At 40.1% G+C, this 23,037-nt stretch overlaps 2 protein-coding genes across 5 annotated transcripts in view; one reads left to right on the top strand and one right to left on the bottom strand.

Moving 5' to 3' along the window:
- Positions 1-23,037, top strand: part of ATG10 (autophagy related 10) — a 528,134-nt gene that overhangs the window by 252,728 nt on the left and 252,369 nt on the right. The window lies entirely within an intron of this gene.
- Positions 1,778-22,528, bottom strand: ACOT12 (acyl-CoA thioesterase 12). The gene is made up of 15 exons (XM_027708813.1): positions 22,307-22,528; positions 19,541-19,610; positions 16,286-16,346; positions 15,173-15,274; positions 13,112-13,262; positions 11,919-11,939; positions 11,399-11,531; positions 8,860-8,979; positions 8,105-8,255; positions 7,056-7,111; positions 6,601-6,661; positions 5,602-5,685; positions 4,235-4,368; positions 3,126-3,254; positions 1,778-2,140 (listed from the first exon to the last, which is right to left on the bottom strand). Exons 1-15 carry the CDS (start codon positions 22,473-22,475, stop codon positions 1,831-1,833), a joined length of 1,752 nt encoding a protein of 583 aa, XP_027564614.1. The 5' UTR covers positions 22,476-22,528; the 3' UTR covers positions 1,778-1,830.

Raw genomic sequence — 23,037 nt, 5'->3', positions numbered from 1 at the left:
CTGTGGAGAGCCCAGGTGACTCAGGTGTTGCAGCACCCTGAGGGCTTCCAGGGCTTCCCTTGGTGTCTCTCCTGCTGCATTTCCCATATGCAAAATGTGCTGCATCCTATGAATCCCTGAAGAGAGCTCTGGTTTGGCTGTAGGTTGAACTGAGGATATGTTTAAGTGGGAACTCTGCCAGACCCTGAGAACTCTCCCTGTACCAGTTGTGATTCTGCAGTGAGATCAAGTGGCCCTGCTGCAGCTCATGCTTTGATCCCCCTCACATCCCTGTCCATGCCAGGATCTAACTGCTGATGAGCACACTCATTCCTCTCAACAAGGCTCTTTTAAGTAAAAATAAGAGCACACACCACAATAAAACCTCTGAAAACATTCCCCCTTTTCATCTGCGAGGGAGTGGATCCAAGAGTTACTGTTCTGCTCCACAGCCAGGCACTGAGGTTGCCAGCAGTCCCCATCACCACCACAAAGCAGCCATTCTGCACCCCAGATATCCTGTAATGAAATTTGTGATGAATTTGTAACCTCAGAAATAATAATTTATTGGAAGTCACACATAAACAGACAAGTATTAAAAGCAGCAAACTCTAATTTACATGGGCTGTAATCAGTTTATAAATAATGGGGGTGCAAAGACTTGGACAGCCAGGTCAGAGCACAGGGAAAGCTACTTGGTAGCATTGGTTTGCAGGTTACAAGGGGTGGTATTTACAGATTTAAAACTGCCTGGATGCCTTTTCATACAGTATAACATTAAAATAGGGAAACAGTCTCATGAGCTACAGCTCCACTGAGCCAAGTTCTGCCTCCATTCATACAAAATTCATTAATGCAATAAAAGCAGAATCTGTCCCTTAATCTTTTTTAAATTAAAAATTGAATTTGGATCCTAAGGCCTAAGCTCAACTTGATAGCAGATGCTTGTAAAGGTATTCTCAGGTTCAAGCCCAACATTGGCTACATGATCCAATGTAAGTAACCTGTAGAAAAATGATCAACACACTTGCAGGAATTTAAACCAGAATTGCTGGATAATCTTCAGATGTCCCTTCAGAAATCTGTTTTTAACTTTAGTACGTGCAGCCTTTCATCTCCAAGAACTTTATACATTCCAAAGCTGTGTCTTCAATGGATTTTGATGAGCCGGCGAGATTTGCAGCTAAGTAAGGCATCACTCCTGATGTCATTTGATTGAAGTAACACACCTGTTTGAACAAAAAATGAGACAAAAAAAGCCTGTGGATTGCAAGAGTTAGCCATTTTTTGCAGAGCCTAAATGAGCATCAAAGTTTTTATGGATGTGAATAGAAACACACAGTGCTTCTGAAACTGAAGGTAATAATTTGCAAAAAGCATGTCTTTTCACAGCACTTCAGTGATCTCAGTGTCCTCGCTGCTCTCAGATCCTCAAGCATCTGCAGGTAGATGTACAGAGCAGTACAGCAAGAAACATTATGTATACCCTGTTAAATATACGTGCTTTGTGAACAAAGCTGTTGCCTGAAAAAAATAATTGCAGCCACTAAGAGCTACTGAATATTTTCACCAAATGTGTTTTCTTAAATGGAAAAGTTTTGGTCTTCCCATGGAAAAGAACAAGAAAAGAACATTGTCACTCATCCAGAGATGGGATTCAGATTGTGTGATTTCTGGCATATGAAAGTTAGAGTTAGGAATTTAGTCGGAACTATTTTCCATGGACTTCCTCTGTAGTCAGTGAAAAGAGATGGACACCTCCAGAGACCAGTTTAATGCACACCTTCTAGAAGTGTGTTTTAGGAGTGAATGAATGACTCTATAGGTGCACAGCAACCTCCAGTGCCTAGTTTAGATCTCATTCCTGACAGACAGATTGGCCAAAGTTGGGTAGAGCAGGTTCCACACAACCAGACTGGGGGAACAGACCCATTTTTTGGTTTGTATTTTGCTGTTGCCTTCACAGGTTGTCAGTGACATGCACAAGTGATGCTCCCTGAAGGGAGGCAGAGCTGAGGCCTCAGAGCTACTCACGGTACAGGAGCTGCTGGTGCTGGTGTGTATCTGGAACCCGGCACAAAGGACTTCACTCCTGGAGAACTCCGGGGATGGGGGCACTGCCCTGAGGGTCACCGACCTCACAGCCACAGTGTAGGGTTCACTGTGGGCAAGGAGAACTATCAAACACTCCTTCTTGTCCAAAAAGATACAGAGAAGTGAGTACAACATACACAGCTGTACCAAAGGTGTCCCTTTCATATGAAGGTAAATAAGCTCCTGTGTGTTCACCTGTACTTGTTGAAGGGCGGGGCTCTCCTGGGTCTCACTGAGGCTTTATAAGACCTCTGTGGAAAGCCAAAGAACAACCACTCACATACAACATGTCCTTTTTTAAATTTATCCTGCTTTCCACAACCCATGTTTACAGAACAGCTCTTACTAAGAAGCAGCCCCAGCAAAGGTTTTCAAATTCATTCAATCCCCTGATGTGAGGGTAGAAAGCAAGCCCAGTACAGAACACTGCCTTTTACTGTTACCTTGAAGAATTACTGAATATAAGAAAAGAAATTGAGACTAAAGAAGGATAAGTAACACCAAATGGTCCCATTTACCCGTGTTTCATTATGCAAGAACAAAAGGAAATCCCATAAAAAATAAAAAGCAGTGGATGTTAAACTGATCAAGGGACTTGGCAAAATTTACAGGTAAAATAACTGCATGAGGTTTCAAGATAAGAAGATCTCCAGAAATATGTTGAATGGGACTACAACGTCAGTTAAAACAAATAACAAGACAAATTCCCAGTTCAGTGCCTCAGCTCACTGACAGGCCTTCTGGGACATGATATTTTTTCCTAATTTGCCCGTTTGGAATTCTGGCCTATTTTCCCTCTAGACAGACCACTCCCAAAGAGTCACCATCAGAGAAGCAATACTGGACTATGCTGCAAATTTGTGATGATCCGGATTTACTTCACTGCACCTTCATGTCGCAAAACAAATCTGGTTGTACAAACACAGGCATCAACATACTAATCTAGCTTCTTAAAAAATAAAATCTTTGTCCCCCAATGACAGGAGAAGGTCAACAGAACCCAAAACTGTGGCCCCAAAGTGCTCACAGTGAAATGCAAAAGCCCTACTCACTGTGGCTTGCAGGGTTGCCTTTGAGACACGAGAATCACAAAGTCTCTGGATTCATAGCCCCTTATGGGGGGAGACGTCACATAATATATTTTCTCCTCTTCACTCACAGCCTGCAGGACCTCACAAGTCCTGCAAATACATGTAACACACACATGCAGGCCCTGATGTATGCAACAGCATCCCCTTTAAAAAACCACAGTGCAAATGTGTTCCATCCTAACATTAAACTTTTGATTTTCACATTCAGGCGGCAAGAGAGAGAGAGGAACACAGAGTGAAAAATTTAGGTTTTCTGCAACACGTAATTAACATGGTATTTCTTCAGATTTCACTTGTTACAAGCTATCAATTCAGTAGAGATTGTATTTTTTCAAACATCCCTAAGTTTCCACTTTCACCTGGTAAAAACCTTTCAGGATGGAATAATTATCTGAAAGTGCTTCTCCTTTAAGAGAATATTCACCAAAACCAATTGGCATCATATTAATTCAACTGTCTCTAATCATTATTTTACACCATATAAGGTAAATAAAAACCCTCAAACACCTTTTACAGCAATTCCAAAACCTACTCCTTTTCAGATACACTTTAAAAGATTTTTTTTCTGAAAATACACATTTTGAAGAACCCCATTTCTTGATTTCTCACTTTCACTGTACAGTGAATCTGAGCATCCGTGTTCTAAACAACACAAACATGAAGGAATCCAGAGTCTTCCTTAATTTTCACAGACAGCATGCACAATATATCCACCTCATGTCGTACGCAACTTGAAGTTCTTACTAGCAACTTTTGTTTTGGTTTTTGTCACTTCTAACATACACATGTCTAGGCATGGAATTGTGTTCATTTAAGAAAGGCGTCACCTCTGTCCCATTCCTCTCTTTTGACAGTCCAGGGCACCTATAATTTGGAATCAGATTGAGTATAAATCAAATTTTAATGTAAAAACCAAAATCCACACTTTGACTAACAAATCTTTGATGTCAGCTTCTTACAACAATTTCTTCTTAACTGGGTAGAAAAGTGCCAACATCTCAGGAAATATTTGTATCAGAAAGGGTTAGTTGTCAGTGGATTCAAGGCCCTGAAGAAAGGCAGGTTCTTACAGGAAATGTTTGTCCCATTGCTGGCGCAACGTGAAGTCGGACAGAAAGTAAAAAGCCAGGTCGGATGGGATCTTAACCTGCATTTCAACCTTGAAAGATATCACATCACCCTCCTCAAGAGTCCATAATTTTATCTGAAAGAAAAAGTGAGCACGTATTGAAAACAAAGAATGACTGCATGAATATTTTAAGATTTATAAATGTTACAGATTTAGGACCTCAGCAGATTTTCTCAGGAGTACCCATGAAATACCAGATACCTTTGTCCATGCAAATCAGCCACACCTTGGCCTACGCCTCCTTCCCCTAAAGTGACTCAGCATTTCTCTTTCCAAAATACCCTTTTTTCTCTTTTCTGTGAAGCAGAGCATCCAGAGTCAATGATATACTGGAAAACTATTTCAACCCATGGTTTTGCCTCTCTTGTCCCACACTTGTAGTATCTTGTCTTGACTATTTTGGGTCTATTTCTAGTCATAGGCCTAAACCTTAACGTTAAGAATTCAAAAGGAACAACTTGTACATAACAATGCACACACAAAAGAAGGGTTGGGCACATTCCATAAATCCTGTATAATGGAACAAGATGGGTAAAAGAGAGTACTTAGAGTTAGTAGGTGTTATTCCCAAATTACTAGAATTCCTTATTATTTGTGTCTGCTCTTACTCAAGCAGCTCATTAACCAGATGCAAGCACATCTCAGCAAAGTTTCATAGCCTGTGATGTGCAGAAGGTCAGACTAAAATACTGCAACCACCTCTTCTTGCCCCCAAACATCTCTGGATTTACGTGATTTTAAAGTGATCTGCCAGTCACTAACCCTATTTCAGAAATCCAGCCTTAACAGATATCTGATGCCTCTCAATGTTTTGGGAAACATGCCCTGCAACTGGGTTAACACCAAGTTTTCCCAGCTACACGATCTTGCTGCTGGTTTTCTTAGCAGGATATTCTTCTATTAGAACTGGCTTACACAAGTTTCCTTGTTGATTTTGAGTTTATAACAATAGTAGGTGAACAGAGAGACGCTTTGCTTTCAGACTTCTGTAATCTTTTAATAGAAAAAGAGCTGGAAGAAGAATATCTGAAAGGAAAATCATGAATAGGAACAGCCTTAAGTGGCCTTTTGAGAAGACAGATAATATGGTATATATGAAAAACATGGCACATAAATTGCTGTGTGACTGGCAGTGTCCACTTGGAACTATCACGAGATAATGCCCTGCTGCTTAGAAACCTCTGCAGAGCTGGTGAAGGCAGTGTATTACAGATATACATACAGTAAAACACTGCTTTTCCTCGCCCAGCTCTTGTGGTGGAGCACAACTCAAGTGGCTGTGCAGTGACTCCACAATGATGCACTTACATCATCCAGCGTCCTATTTATTTCCCATCCTGGTTTTGCTGCCAGGTGTATCAGTGCTGCTACGTTGTTGTAACTCAAATATGCCTGAAATGTAAGACACATGTCTGAAAATGAAGGGGTAAAAGCACATTACACTAAACATTGCAGAAATGAGACGCTCTTTTTTTCTATCATTACCCCTCAACTGCAAACAAATGTTTATTTTCCTTATAAGTGAAAACACAGCCTAGTAGTTTCTGAATTAAACTTCCAGTGGGTAGATTATGTGCTCACATGGCTGTTGGCAAAGTAACCTTAATTAAAGAACAACAAAATACTACTTTCAGCTTCCGCAGGTATAAAGCAGTGCAGAAAAACTGTGACCACCAGGGAGATAACACAGGCAACCTCTCAGACCACTAAATTAATGGTTTTGTCCATCTTCTTCCTAAGTAATTAGAATCTACTAGAAAATTAACCTCTTCTTTGCTATCAAGCTGTGGTCCATCTTGGCAATTGGTTTACACAGCAGGCTCACAGCAGAGAAAGTGCAAATATATCCATTATTTATGCTTGGCTACAGTGGATGGAGTTCTCATTTAACCACCATATAAAAAGAACACAGCCTTAGAGTCTTTCATGACAGGTTTTAATTTCATAGTAAATAAATCTTAAGTAAGCCATTTTTATCAGTGTGTGCATGTTTACAATCATTGTTTTTCAGAAAAAGAAAAATGCTGCTTCAAACAGTGGTGATGCCTCTGTTAACAGCAAATCCCTTCCTGCATTATAATTCTCAACTACTTATTTTTTCATGTAATGGGAGTAGATGAATGCAAATTTATGTGAGCTACTGAGATCTTAAATGCAATGAAAATTTAGCCACAAAAACTGGACACTGAAAAGTTGTCTGTAAGTCCCTCTAAATTCAAGTTCATCACTATTCACTGCGTAACACAGGCACAGTCTTACACACCCAAAAAGTCTAAAAAACCACGTTTTTATGCACCTACAGATTACCTGGTTGCTTCTCTCCCAGGGTTCAGAAGGTTTATCTCCTTTAGCAGAGAGCATGCATTTTCTAAAACACAATTAAAAAGAGAAATAATAGCATAATTTGGTTCTTTACATTTACTTCTATGTACACTAGAAACTATCATTTTCTATAGCCTTAAGTGTCTTCTAAATACAGATATTGTATCAATTTTTGGATGCAATACAGACATGCAATAACTCCCTTTTTCTTTTCAAGGAAGATGGAGAAACAAAATAACCTGTAGAGCAAAGTAATTTTGAGACAAGTAGCCTCTAATAATTTGAGTGCATCTGAAGCAAAATTATTTGGAAATTTAATAATATAACATCATATATATATTAAGGAGACTTTGATTACTTAATGAATGATCAGGTTTTTTATAGGATGGATTATAAAATTAAGTTTTCAAAACCAAGTCCTCCTTGTAGCCCAGCTATACCTGGTTAGACGAATTCTCCTTCGGGCAATAGCTCCATGGTATCTTCTCATACCATCCTTCATCAAAAGTAAACCAGACAGTAACACATCTGATTATTTTAGAATAAAGTTTGAAAAAAGACCACTAAAAATTATTTTTTACAGATTAACAAATGCCAGAGAAGTAATACAGGCAAGTAAAAAACTGTACTTTGTACCTCACCTTTCCCCAGATCAACCCAAGTCAGGGGTTTATTTTTGGCTTGGAAATATTCCCTTAAATTTGAAAAAACAATGTGATGAAAGAGTTGTATCACAGTTGCTCCCTCTTAGTGCTTTTTGGTTGTAAACCAGTGGCAGCTGGGCAGTGAACCACACACATTTTACTCTTTCTAAATGTGCCACCAGCAAATAAACTATCAATCCAGTTCATCATCATCTGGTGTCCAAAGCACGAAGAAAGCATGGAAAAAATTTATTTTATTTTTTTAAAGTCAGTTTTTCCTCTTGGAACAGCCTGTAAAGTGCACAGTGAACTTTACTACTTCAGTTAGTACTTGGGACACCTTGATTTATTTGTCTAGTTGCCATTCTATAAAAGATAAGATCCCTGATGTTAAAAAATCATTTCATTTCTGCTAATGCTGGCTCTCTAAAATTCTTCTAATTGGAGCAGGAAGGTTCATGACAGGTGACATCACAGCAAATAATTTAACAAAGTATTCAAACTGCTTCAAGTGCTTCATGAACCACTTTGAGGGCAACACATGCTGAGATCTTCATGTCCAAGGGACTGGAAAGCACACACAGATCATGGGATTTGTTTGATTCCTCCTTTTTTATTAAATCTATTTCTCATCTTTGTGAAGGATTTCTAAAAATAACTACTAATACTGTAGAGTTTTATCTACAGTCAGTGGAAATTGCATAAAACATACAGACAGGTGGAAAAATCTCCAAAAAGCAGATTTTTCTTCCCTGTCCTGGTAGTAGTGATGATCTGTTGCACACAGAGTGTGCTGGGCTGGACCAGAGCACCTCAAACATGCATCCCTGCGGATGAGAGCTCACCTCTGTTGTGGGTTTGACTTTGGGGAAGGGGAGCAGCTGTCCTTTGTCATTCACAGCACTAAAGATGAGGAATGCACTGTTAATGTGCCGTGGCTGGTCCTTGATCCACTCCTCACAGTCATAAGCCTCAACACGGACACCAACCTCCACACTGAAAGAAAAGTTTATATTAATTATTGAACTACTTCAAATGGTGCAGAAGAAGCCCTGAGACATGCTAAAAAGGACTGCTCTGCACCCAGGTGTGTATGAATGAAATACCTTCTGTAGCATACCAAATAAATTACTCAATCTGGACAGACACATTTCAGAAATAAAATAAAAGATGGGAGTAGCTAAGTAGCATTAACAAAAATAAGTGATAAAATAGAACCCGGATCTGCCAACAGATGTCAAGACGGGTAAGCTGGAATATTCTGAAGAATCATTGCTCTGGGACCAACTGAACCCTTGGAAATCAGTGAGTTTTAGAGGAATATTTAGTAACTGCGTTTGCAGGAGTGAGATTTGGTTACAAATGATCTTTGAAATGAAAGTCAGGGAATAAATTTTTTTAAAACTTCCAGTGAGAAAAGCAAAAAAACCTCCACATATAGACAGACAGTTTTAGATATAGATACATCCTTCAAAGTTTCAGCTGAAAAAATAATTCATTCAGGAACACAATTCTCCTGGATTTCAGGCTGAAACCTGAAATACACAGTTTAGGCCGGTGCTGGAGAAGTCAAGGAAGACAAACAGATGAGGAGCTTCACCTGTTCTGGAAGGTGTTGTTCACAATGGCGTTGAAGACGAGGTGGTCGCCCACAAAGGAGGGTCCCCAGAACTTAAACATGTTCACTGATTTCAGGACAGGGTATGAACGACAAAGGCGGCTGGGAAAGAAAGCGAGAGAGAGAGCAAAACACACAATCATGCTGAGGAACCTCCTTTGTTAGGTCTGGAGTGGGAAGGGATTAGAGCAACAAGGTTTGCACAACCCAGAAGGTCACTACATTACACTAATTTACTCCATAACCCACTGGAATACACTGATCATGTTCAGCTCTAAGAGCACATAATTTGAGCTTCAAACATAATAATGCCACTTATGTCAAGCTGTTTCCTTTTCAACACATTTTACAAACACCAATTAATTCTCACTGCTTGATACTACCCTCTTTCAGAGCCAGACCATGAATCTCTTACCTACAGAGTAACCACTTATTTCACAGTTTCATTAAGCTCTGTATGCATAGGGAGTACATAAAAATGCCAGCTCATAAAGCCTTTGAACAATTAAAAGAAACCTGAGCAGAAAGGTTGAGTACCAGAAAGAGTGTTCACACAAAGCAAAGTCAGTCTATCTATTCTTTTTAATATTTGTACTTTTTTTTGCTTGTTTGTTAGACACTTTCTGCTGGTGTGATAAGAAATAAGAACAAAAAAACTACTTGTTGTTGCCAAATGCAGTTTGTGTAAATGGGATCTAGTTTGCAAGCTCTCTGGAGTGGGCAAAAATTAGGTTTCTTCATCAGTTCTAAATGCAGTCAAAGCCCTTCACTTTCTACTGGGATCTCTGTGCATCACACAAGTTGGGAACAATACACAATAATGCCATTTATTTTTAGACTCTGAAAAAACACGCTGTTCTCAGTGAGAAGCCCATGTGCACATCTGAGAATAGATTTTTCATTGTGCATCTTTTAAATTTGAAAACACAGTTTTGCAGCACTCCTAGCCTTTAACTGAACTGCGCTTTGAAAACTAATGTACCGGTATTGTTAAATACACATAATTATCTGCAGCTAATTAACTGACTGGTACATCTATTTAATAGCCTAATACATTCAAGTGACTTTGTAATGAAATTAAAAATAACTTGCTCTTCTGATTTAAAATGTTAAGCGTTGATTTTATTTACAATGTTAAAAATGCAAACACAATGTATTGAAGAGGAACAAAACAGAAATCTGGCCTAAATATTCAATTTTTCATGGTAAAGTTTGCTCTGAATGCTTTTACTGCAAGTGTAAGAAATAAGAAAATACATATCAAGTTCCAACTAATATTAGTAATATTAGTAATATTCAACTGGTTTTATCTCTATCTTCAAGATTTTCATGTATTGTCAGTCAGAACGAAGGTGGTGGGGAGGGGAGAGGGCAGAAGGAAGGTGACTAAACTTTAAAATGCCCTTAGAATTTATTTGTCAAGGGATATCCCTCCTTTTCCATTCTTCCATCAGAGTTTGCAGTCATGGCAACTCTTACCTCGTACCTTCAAAGGTCAGGTCTCGCTCTGAGTGGCCTCACAAAAGATTCATAGTGAGACCAGTTATCTCTCAAGCAAAAACCTACAAAATCTCTGTTTTCAACCAGCCTCTGACACTAGCTATTATTCCTGAATTTTTCAGCATGATAAATCATGTTTGACACTCATTAGCCCAATGGAAATTCATTCAATACTCAGTTTGCTGATATTTTCCTTCCCTTTTTAAATCTAAATGTGACTCTCACTAGGTAAAATTTATCCAATGAAAACAGGTAAATATTTTGGGTCATATTACAGCAAAAACCTGCAACAATCCCTTCAAGCTGCACACTGGGGTAAGGCCAGTGCACTGATGTTACAAAACAAGCTGTTTATCCAACCACTACAGAAAATCTGTTGTTATCAGTACAACCACTGACTACAAATCAAAACCACATGAATAATGAATGGCAAAGCCATTTAATTATTAAAGTTGAAAAGCGAAAACATATCTAACATCCCTGCAGTGAATTAGGTCACTTGCTGTGCAAGGAGAATTCAAACTGAAACTTCAGTGGTGCTCACAAAAAAGCTTTGTGCAGTGTCCAAGAACAGGAAGGGAGAAAAACAACGGTTTGACTCCAGAAGAGGAGGAATTGAATGATTTTATGACTAGTCCACACTGAGTAGCAGTGTCACAAAAAATACTTTGTACTTGGCTTTATCCTGATTTAACAATTACCTCTGCTTTTAAACACTGCACCAACCAAAAGGAGGGCAAGTTTCAGTTCCTGCGTCCAGTTCTGACTTTCTGCAGAGATTCCCAGAGAGGATAACACACTCTCTTTGGCCTTAGGGTCTGTATGTGCAATATTTGACTCTGAATGCGGCTGTAGGAGCTGTACCACATAAATAGTTCAAGAGTCTCCTGCAATGTGAGGAGGAAGAAAAGTCACAAAGGTCTGGGTCTCTATTCTTCATGAAATAAATCCCTGTGAAACCCTTAATATCTAAAGCACATCTATTTAGAACCATATGCAGAGATTGTGGTATAGGAAGTACCTTGCTGAAATACTTGCCACTGTCTCCATCCAAGCCATGATCTGGCCACCAAAAGTGTTTCCATGATGGTTTGCATGAGGAGGCAGGACAAGCTCAATACTCTGTACATGAGTAAGTTCAATTGAAATTGCATCTTCCTCTTCAAAAGTATCTGAAATATGGCAGCAATGTATCAATGAATTTTTCAGAAGAAAATGCACCCTATTACTGAAGTGTGCATTTGCTTCAGGCATCGTGAAAAGAAGAAAAACAGCAAGATGCAGAAGAACCAGAGCCCTGTTCATCACTTATTCAAATGTCTTTCAAAGACTTTGCCACTGTGTGTGATTGGCATCTGTGCAAATGTGTCTAATTAAGGTTAGAGTATGACATGATTATGTCAAACTTGTTACAAATCTTGTGATTACCTGAGACAACATATAACAGACAAAAAAGAGAAAAAGGATCTGGATCGGTGATCACCTTCCATTGTCTGAGTATTTCCAATATCACTTTCAAATGTTTAGCTATACATCCTCACTCTGATCTTTGTTCTTCTCAGTGGTGTTTTGTAGGAACAGATTTAGGCACGAGATTATGTCAGTTATTTTAAAAGTGCTAAGGCTGTTTGACCTGAATGGTACTTCTGACTTTCACCATAATTAACTATCTTTGTGATTATATAAACGTGTGGAAACACATGATTAACTTGTACTTTGGACCTACTTAAGTTGTTGCCTAAGATCAACTCAGCAGACAAGGATCACTTTCTGGGTATGATTTGTACCTATTTTGCTACCTACCAGCCTTTCCATGAAATGTTTTCTCCTGTCCCCTATTTTGCTTGTAAGAAGGTGAATTAGTGCTACAATAAATACCCTTGAAGGAAGTTTCCAGGAAATGCAGTGGAGATAAAACCCATCAACCTCTGATTTGTCTGTCAGGGTATTCAACTGTACCCTGTGAGACAATTACCATTAAGACAAATAGCTTCTTTGCTTATAGCAAACAAGACTCTTCAGTTCTACAAAGTTAAGACTAGAATCTATGTTTACAACAGGTTTAATCTCTCCTCAGTAAAACCACATAATGCCTGTATTTTATACATGGAGTACATTTTCAAAATACCAGCATATTTGCTTAACTGCTGGGAATAATTTCTTTTGCAGGGGAACATAGCAACTTTTGAGCACAAGTCTCTTCAAGAACAGAAATTACTGCCAGAATAAAAGATGAACCTGTTTCTTGGCTCAGCTTTTCTAATTTGATCATTAGGTGTTTAAAAAATTTTTTTTACCTGTTTTGACACCCATGTTATGAAATTTTTCCTGCTTGTTGGGAATGATCTCATGGCATAAACATAGTTCTTAGTGCTTTCTTCAAATACATGGCCATAAACCTGAGTGAATTTTATCCCTCTATCTACACTACAGTGAGTGTCACAGGACTTTATTACTGCATTGCAAAGTTCTGTGTGAAGGGTTAAACCTTGCACATGGAACCTAGGTGAAGATCTGTATTTCACATCTATTTAGTGCATGAATGGCCTTCAATCCTGCAATTTTAAATCTGGAATTTCTGAAAGACAAAGAAATGCCACTCTATTAGAGTAACTGTCTTGCTCACCCTCACAAATCTGGCACATGGTTTTCTACATGACAAGACACCCCAAGGAGATCTATGTGTTTTGTCTGCTTTTTTACTCCCTACTAGCTGCTCACAAGTCTTTTGTTCCATCTTTTATGCAATCACCTTCCTTATTACTCTCCTTCATTAGGTTCTGAAAGATCTGGAAATAGCCCAGTCTGATTCTTCTCCTCTCAATAGCCAGGCTGTGCTCCAGGTGGTCTTCTGCAGACAGAAGCTTTACAGGTTCTAACTCAACCTATGCAAATGAAAAAGAAAAAAACCCAACAGTTCTTAATTTCACAATCATAACAAAGTGCACTTTGAACTTAGAATGGCATCAGCATTTTCTACAACCTCTTGCTTGTCCGAGATGACAAGCACAATAATACAAACAAGCACAGAATTTAAAGTTTGAGAGATTCTGCATTATCCTTTCTGGATCATTCATTAAAACTTAATGACAAAGTGCTTTTAGCTTTTAAATGCAAACATCCATGAGAGTACACAGAGTTTAAGACAGTTCTCACTTAAGAAAATAAAGGAAAAAAAAGAAAAATTAATATGAAGGTTTGAGTATTGAATTTTTGAATTACAAAGTTAATCAGTGATGTAAGTGGAAATTCCCGTGTATGTCAGTTCAATGACAAACTGATAACAAATATGTGCTGGCTTAAGAAAATTATTACATTTGGATAATTACAGAGGTGTCACTGAACATCACTTGTGTCATCTGTCTACAAGGTCTAGCCTCAAAAATAATGCACCAAGCACTGCAACACACACAGAAATTCAACATTTTGTGTCTTGCCTTGGTGCTGCTAACGTTTCTCAGCTTTTGACTCTTCCCTCAAACCCTCTTGCCATTTCCTTGCTTCCTTTCTGGTTCTTCTCAAGAACTTCCCATCTCCTTCCAGATGGTCCAGCTAACAGATTAAGATGGTGGGTGCAGAGTGGTTCTCTCTCCACAATTTTATAAACAGTTGTTCAGAAAAGTGGATTTGAAAAACAAAAAAAGTTCTTTAATTTCTCCAAGACTTTGTGATGGAATTTGAACTGAGCTCTCAAACTCCCTCTGGGACATTCCTGCTTTAAGCCTAATCTTAGTTAATCATCACCAATTCAATCCTGAATTAATCTCCCTGGAAATTTGGGCAAAAGGTAAACAGGTTGATTCCATGGATATGATATCAAACCAATAATAAAGAATTCTTACTGTTTCGGTGCTTTCAGGGAAGCAATTTGGCCATTAGCCTTTCAGTGACAAGATGGGCTTTAGTTCTGGTAAAACTGTTCCAGTCTGTTTCTTCTGCAAGTGGTAATATACCATCACAGAAGAGAAAGCAGAAATGGCTGGATATATTAACGGCTCATGGGATGACTCTGCCAGCCTCCAGTGGATGTTAAGAAAGCAGATGCACTGTCATAACATGTTCAATGAGACAGGAAAGTCAAATACATTCAAGAAAGTAGAATGCTACATAAAAAGGGATTTTGTTAAGAGAATCGGAGGAATATTTGGCCTTTCTCACAAGAAAACTTTAAAGGGATTGTGCCTGTCTGGTACAGCAATGTGAAGGCCAACAGTACCATGACTGATTTCTAAATACCTCCAGGGAGCCAAACACTGGGGAAAAGAAACAGCATTGGCATGAAAACTAATTAATATGAATGGCAAAGAATTAATTTGGATTGGAAGCTAGCTTAAAAATAACGACTTCTATCTGAATGGTGATGTCTGAACAACCTCCTCATAAGGGGAAGCAAAGGATAAAGAAACCCCACCCTCACATCCTTGCAGATTTCAGGGTTTATTTAGATCAGCCTCTGAAAAGGAGAGAGACTGTGGAGTCTCTTCCAGTGCTTGCCTCTCTCAATATTGCCCCCCTTACTACAGTTCTATGAAAAACAAATGTGCAAAAGAAAGTGGAAAAAATAATAGTAGTAGCAATAATAATAGTAGCAGCCTAACAATTTCAGAGCAGAGAATTCAAAACAAAACAAAATGAAACAACCTCATCTGTATGAAGTCTGGACTTTGTGCTCTTTTCCTATTACTGATCAGATTAAAATGGTATGATCATTTTCACTGGGTTTAACTGTCAAGAAAGTTGGGTGATTTCACAGACACTTAGTCATTTCAAGCTTAGAAGGAAACTGAAAGAATACCTTTCCAGCACCAACTGGTTTGGCTACATATGTTCCATATGCCACACTCACAGTTTTTTCAATATTAGTCAAAACATCCTGTACTGTAACCTTGATGCAAACCTAAAAGGAAGGAGAAAATAAGGTTTTTTATATTATTGTCAGTTGAGACAAAATGGTGCAGCTTTTATCAAATTTATTATGTCCAGTCTCTCTATGTAAAAGGGAAAAGGTAAAAAACTGCTTTGCTATCACTGATGCATCTTTGAACACCTGAGAACATCACAGCGTTCGCTGAGCTCTGAAGGTTTTTTTAGTACAACCACTGTTTAGTAAAATAAAACACAGGAAAGATACTGAGGTGTAGTTTTATGGATACTTCTTTCCATTTACTTGTGTGCCATTTGGAATCCCCATTTGAATCTTTCTAAGGTCTGTACGGGCTAAGAGGTCTGTCTAAATGTACAAAACACAACGAAACACTTGAAGGTGAAACACTGTATTTGTTCCCATGGATAGGCCTGACATGCATTGAAGCTTCTGGGTTTTTTTCTAATTTTTAGAGCCTTTTTTAACACATTCTCTGTGAGATGCATCACTCCTGTTAATATTAATAGAATTGGACTCGGGCACAGTGCAGAAAAAGTACCCCTAAGGTTCTGATTTCAATTCTGATTTTCAATTCTTATTTCCAATTTTCTGATTCTCAGTTCTGATTTCAAGTCACTTGGCAATGCACTGCATATTTGTTACAATATGAAGAGTAAGAACATATTTACACCTGATTTACCTATTTTTGTACCAGAAGTTTCAAAAATACTGAGAACTCCACCTATTCAGGGCATCTCATCTAAAGGCTGCTTGGAGGTCAACAGCTTTGGACTGGACCAACACCACCTCCCCCAGTACAGCTCCCAAAGACTTCCATTCTTCTGGGTCCAGTTTCTACTTTGACATTGATTATTCTCCAGGAAACACGTAATTATAATACTTCAAAACCAGAGTTTTATTACACAGTGTTATTGTTTAAATATCTGCACACGTATCTGTAACAAATAAATCTGCACGCATGTCTGCTCCCACCTCTGTTCTATTCCTTCAATATCATTGGGAATAAGAGTGGTGATCTCTTACCTCCATGCTGGTTCTGAACGCTCTGTTCACCTTTGCTTTGATGGTAATAATTTGTCCCACCCTGTTAAGAAGAATAACACCTTAGAGAATGCAAACATGCAGCTTGGTAAGGGCTTGAATGTGTCTCCCTATCTATTCCTAATAGTGAAGAAAATCTCATTAATCACTTGGTGTGTTCCATGTTGCCCTGAAAATTCACTGAAAAAGTTAATTTTTCAGTGTTTTCAGGTTAGCATTGTTATTCACCAGTCACACTTTGCTCATGCTCAATAAAATTATAGTTACTCAGAGAACTGCATAACATTTATGCTAACATTGCTTTTCCTTGCTGATGTCTGTATGACCCAGGTAGGCTCCAGGCCCCAGACAGACCAAGAAATTTTGGCTTAGATTCTGCTTTTGCTCAAAATCTTACTGTGAGTTACACCAAATCACTGAGTACATCTGGCTGCAAAGCACACAGATACACTCCACATACATCTCTGGCGTCCAGATACATGCATATGAGGAAATAATCCCAGGTCAAAAAGTGCTCTTTGACATATTCAAAGGATGGAGAAAGAATTCACAATCCAAGTCTTGGACAAGAACAGGGTTGCATCATGTCCCCCTGTCCTAGCAGCATACCTCTGAAAACCACTCTTCTCCATCTACCTACATAAAATACCTAAACAGAATTACAAATTTTTCTTTTATATTTATTGTTTTATTATATTATTTATTAATGTTTTATTGTATTACTTATTTTATTATTTATTCTATTTTTTTCTTCCTATTCTTATATCATCAAATCAAATTTAATGAGGAAATATTTTTTTTCCTTCTGGAATTTCTAAAGTACTTGTTATGTGTTGATACCAGGAATAAATCTTGTTTCCAAACCCCTAAAATCCTAACGTAAGCAATGCTGGGAAGGTGAAAGGAAGGTAGTTTCCCCTCAAGTTCTCCCATTGAGCAGAGTAGTGAAAGGACACATTGTGCATGGTAAGTCAGAGCCACAGCCAAAATAGCTGGGCATCAGGCCACTGCCTCCAGGGAATTTAAACTGACTTATGACTGCTAAAGATCAGCCTTGGGGCGGGCGAAGTGCTGCTAACTACATCCAAGACTGATGTAAAATATAGCTCAGAGCACCTGAGTACCTGTGAAACAGGCACTCACAGATAAGGATTTGGCACAGTTATGACCCCGGTTCATAAAAAAAAAAAAAGATTTCTTCCTAATTTAATAAATAGGGTTTTAAAATTTTTTTCTTCCAATGCCAGAACTATGAAAGAATCGTTGACAAACACTAGAATGGGAGATAGGAAACCTCTTCCTCTACAGGAAGCAATAAACTACACAGCAACTTTCTTGTTCACATTTAAGAGCACAAGTGGAAGCTTTTGAGTAGACAGAGGAGAAAAATGGTCAGTGGAAAGAATCAAGATCATCTGCAGGTACACAGCCCTTATTACCTTTTGAAGAAGGTATTCAGAAGCAGTATTTCCATTATTCATTGCAAAGAAAAAGCACAATCACTAACGTAACAGTTCTCAGCTGCACAGCTCATTTTCAGAAAGGAGAATGTTCAGAACAGTAACAACAGATACACAGGGGCGGAAGTCACAGAACACCACACTTACACCTAAAACTGCCAGAAACTTAATAGAATGAACTGACTATGATTTTCACATGGAACACTAACAAAATTTAAATAAGTGTAATTTAAAATTAGATGTAATTGGAAATCAGTACCGTTGAACTGCTGCATATTAAAAGACAAGGAAGAGGGATTTACTTGTTATCATGGCATAAAACTGAGTTTTGAACTACAGAGAGTTGTGGAAATTTCTGTTTCCATGTCAACTGGAAAGAAAGAAGCACAGAAGACTTAATCCTTACAGAACATTTAGTAACTTGAGTTAGGTAAATGAAGCCTTACAGTAAGTCACTTACAAAACATCTTATTAATTTACTAGAGGGAGCAGCAACAGCTCTGTTACTTATGTAAGATGTTTGTATAATCAACTGGATCAGGCACAATTTAGGAAATTCAGGATGCTAGGGATGACCTGACACTGAAAAATAATTTCTTTAACTACTCCACAGTTACTAGACTCTAAATTCTTGTAAAAATGAAATATTCCACAAGTGGAAGAAAAACTAGAGATGCATTTGGAAACAAATATGGAAGGAAAAGTATTTTCATTATATTTCAGAAACTCTGTTCTGCTCTCAGGAACAAGACAGGAAATTGCTCTGAAGCTACTAAGTATGAAGTATTATGCTTAAAAGAGAAATTTTGATTAGTTTTCACAGACAGGATTTTTTTCCTAAGGGCAAAATTAAAAACACAGAGCAATAGCAGGCAGGACAAACACTTCAATATTGCGACACAGACAAAGAAATGCTCTTCTGGGTTCTGGATTTGATATGATTATGTTCTCTGTCACTGGTTCTAGTTCTCATCCTAATGGCCACTGCTCTGAAATCATAAGTGTGAGTGGATGCTGATTTTATACTTGTACAGCAAACTGTTTTAAATCGACACCAGCTGTACCTCTGACAGCCAGTGTTGCTTTTGTTCACAGCCAAGACAACTGCATGTGCATTGGTCTGTGCAACCAGGTCTATCCCATCTAAGCTCTCCTTAATTCCCAGATTACAAGGCGTAAAGCACACACAGAAAATACAAAGTAATGGCTTTAAGTTAATGTAAAGACATGATTTAGGAATAAAGTTGCTATTTCCTCTTATAGTGTCTTTTATCCCTCTGAAAATCATGAAAAATGGTTAAAACAGGTTAAGTCCTGTGTTATCTTGTAAGAGTCAGCCAATTCAGTGATTAAGGAATGAAAAACATTTCTGGTTTTTCTACAAGAGCTGAAAGAAAGAGATGGTAAGAAATAAACCAAAAGAGCACTTGCAACAATACAAATGTTAATACAGTAACTTTTATAGGTATACACTCCTCATTTAACAGAGATACATAGTGGCCTGCATCATTCACTTTCACTAAAGCCAAAGACACCACGCCACAAGTTTCTCATCTTGGCTGCCAAGTCAAAGTAACAACAATTTATTTTTGACCTATGAAATCAATCTGTTTTCTAGGTGGGGCAGGTTATCACAGGTAGAAATGAGCAATTCTAGGACTTAGCCCTGTAACTCTGGTGAGTTCATCAGTCTGCTCTCTCTGTCTGTAATTTTATCTCTGCCAACTAAGGATCTCTGGAATGAAAACACCTGGTTTTCATTCAGCTGGTTCTGTACCTGGCAGCCTCCTCAAACTGTATGTCATCCATGGACACTGTCACGCAGGACACACCAGCATGTTTCTCAGCTTCAAAAGAGACACGGGGGCACACAGTTACCACAAGGCACGTGCAGTGAGCTATTCACCTGTAGACTTGAAACACAGAGATCACACACAGCAGATCCCAGCTCTTCCTGTGAACACCAAAATGCAAGTCTGCAGTGGGCCCCTTAGAAAAAAAGAGAAGCTAAATAAGATTAAAGTTAGTATTTATCATGATTTCATGGTAAAGGGTATTCATATTGAAGGGTAACATCACGAGATGAGACTAGATGATGACAATGATACTACTCAGTTTGAAAATTTCTATTTAATGTCGTTCTCTAACAATGAATGTTCTGATAAGAGAGCATTAACAAGCATGTTGCAGGACAGAAAGAGTCAAAAAGTGTTAAACAGCTTATAGAAATCTCAGCATTCTCCCTCAAAACAGTGTGTCATTAAAAGCAGCTCAGGTAAACCAGCATGTAAGTTTTATGACAGTTGAGGATTTTCAGATATGGGAGAAAAATCTGCTGCCTTACTAGCATGGTCATAGCAGTGGAAAGCAGGCAAGTACATGTCCTCAGTCCTGTACCAAAACTGCATGGATTAAATAAAAGCAAATGCAAACAAGATTTTAAAAAATCAAAACGAGTACTCACTTACTTACTGTAAAATATTTTTACCAAAATTTGAACTGTGTTCTTCATCTCCCTGGGATGCATTTGGTTGTGAAAAAGAATACAATCTTTTTGGATTAATTATGAAAGTTAATCTGGAATAGGTAAATATTTTCTTTACGGTTAATACTTAATAGCCTGATAGTTAAGTTTTTATCGCAAGTTATTGTGACATATTATTTATTTGACCATAGCACCTAGAGCTTCCAGTCAGAAGCTAAATCTCCACTGAACTAGGAGATGCATAAACATAGGGAACCTCTGCTTCACAAAGTTTCTGGAGTGGCAGAGGCAAAGAAGAGGAGTAGCAGGAAACCTGGAGAACAGCACTACACAACAGGCAGGAGTTCTCACTCCCAAGCAGTCCCATAATTTTAGTGAGCATGACAAAAAAAAAAGGAATTAGAGGATTTATATCAGTATCTGAGGAGTTCCCTTTGAAAATATGAGGGGAAACCATAGCCCTCCCCAAAAAGCACTGTTTAGGGCTAAATCACTGAAGGGTTGAAATCAAATCACCCTTTCATAGATCTCAAAAAACCCCCAGTGTGATCATACTGGGAAGTTGCCACACGCTAAGCGATTATTGTGTGGGACAAGTTCTCCAGCATCCCAAGTTTTTCCATATAGGAAGAGTGGATGGCATGAAGCTGCACCCAGACACAAGCTCCCCAGAAATACCCACATGGTTTATTATACGCTGCTAATGTATGCACTGGGAATGGAGTTCACTGGCAGCAGCGATGGCACAGCCTTGGGTTCTCTTTGTGCTTTCCATGTGGCTTGTGCTTCCACAAGTTAGTGAGGAGAATTTAGAAGTTTTCAAAGCTGAGTTACATCAGACATGGAGTGCTCTGCTGGCTGGATTTGTGGATGTTTCACAGAACCACAGGATCATAGAATTGTGAAGGGTTGGAAGGGTCCTCTGGAGACCACATAGTCCAACACCCTGCCAAGGCAGGGTCACTTTTCTTTTTTTTAGCATCCATGTGCCAATAATTTTAAATTTGTACTTTTCTTTTTTCTCTTAGTTCTCTTTTCTCATCCCTTTCCCCCTCTTCTGTTGTTCTCTTTTTAAATTGTCCTCACCCTCACATCCTCATTATCTTTTTTATTCTCCCCTGAGATCTGGTGTTCCTCCCCAACCCCACCAGCTGCCTCACCCTCACTGTGCCTGTTCCCAATTGAATCCCCAAAACTGCTGGGGTCCTCAAGAGAGACAGGGAGCTCCTGGAGTGGGTCCAGTGGAGGGTGACAAAGATGATAAAGGGACTGGAGCACCGCTCTTACAAGGAGAAGCTGAGGGAGTTGGGCTGTTCAGCTTTGTGAAGAGATGGCTGAGAGGGGACCTTATGAATGTATATAAATATCTAAAGGCTGGGTGCCAAGAGGCTGGACGAGGCTCTGCTCAGGAGTGCCCAGCAACAGGACATGAGACAATGGGCAGAAACTGATGCTCAGGATGTTCCACCTGAATATGAAGCTGTTGTCAGGGAAGGTTCAGGTTGGATCTCAGGAAAAGGCTCTTCCCCCAGATGATGGTTGGGCACTGAATAGGCTCCCTAGGGAAGTGGTCACGGTCCCAAGGCTGCCAGAGCTCAAGGAGTGTTTGGACAACACTCTTACGGACAGGATGGGATTGTTGAGGTGCCCTGGGCAGGGCCAGGAGTAAGACTGGATGATCCCTGTGGGTCCTTTCCAGCTCACAAGATTACATGATTCCATGAGGAAGAACTTTACCGTGAGCACTGGAATAGGCTGTCCAGAGAGGGTGTGGAGTCTCTTTCACTGGAGACATTCCAGAAGTGCCCGGACACAAAGCTGTGCCTGGACACAGTGCTCTGCCATGTGCTCTGGGACAACACTGAGGTCAGACCACGTGACCCCGCGCGGTCCCCTCCACACACCCCCCGCGACTGGGAAATCTGGAACACTTTTCCCTCCCACCTGAAACCTTCCCACAAGCCTCCCTCGGCCCCCAAGGCGGGGGGTGATCTCGCCGCCTCCTGGGCGAACAGCGGGACGAGGTTCCCGGTGTTCCGGGCGGGGTGTTCCCGGTACCTGCGAGGCAGGCGGCGGCGTCTATCCAGCGGAGCAGCTGCCCGGCGCTCAGCTCCCCGCGGGGGTCGGCGTGGGCCGGCAGGACCCCCTGGCACATGCACACATCCATGGGGGAATGTCTCATCCCGCAGCTGCCCCGGCAACCGCAGGCTCCACGCTCCGGGATCATCGCCGCCCGCCGGGATGGGCGGGACGGGCCCGCCCCGGCGCCGCGGGATTGGCCGGGATGGGCCGGGATCACCGCCTCCGGCTGCGGGAGGGCAACGCTGGGCTGAGGGAGAGGGGGGACGGGGTGAGGGGAAAGGGGGACGGGGTGAAGGGAAGGGGGGGGACGGGATGAGGGAACGGGATGCCTGTGGATAAGGAAAAAGAGTTGCCCGGGGATGAGGCGGAGGAGGTCCCCGGAATTAGAGGAACGGCGTGATGGGGCTGAGGGAAAAGGGGTGCCCGGCATGAGGGAAGAGGGGGGGTCGGGGATGAGAGGATGGGGTGCTGGGACTGAGGGGAATCGTGGAATGGTTTAGGTTGGAAGAGACCTCAAAGCTCATCTCGTTCCACCCCTTGCCACGGGCAGGGAGGGACACCTTCCATTATCCCAGGTTGCTCCAAGCCCTGTCCAACCTGGCCTTGGATACTTCCAGGGATGGGGGAGCCACAGCTTCTTGGGGAAATCCATTCCAGCCCCTCACCCCCCTCACAGGGAGGAAATTCTTCCTGATGTCTATCTAATC

The sequence above is a fragment of the Neopelma chrysocephalum genome, unplaced genomic scaffold, assembly GCF_003984885.1.
Source record: "Neopelma chrysocephalum unplaced genomic scaffold, ASM398488v2 Primary Assembly neopelma1_96545, whole genome shotgun sequence".
Taxonomy (NCBI): Eukaryota; Metazoa; Chordata; class Aves; order Passeriformes; family Pipridae; genus Neopelma; species Neopelma chrysocephalum.
This window is presented reverse-complemented; position numbering and strand designations above follow the sequence as displayed.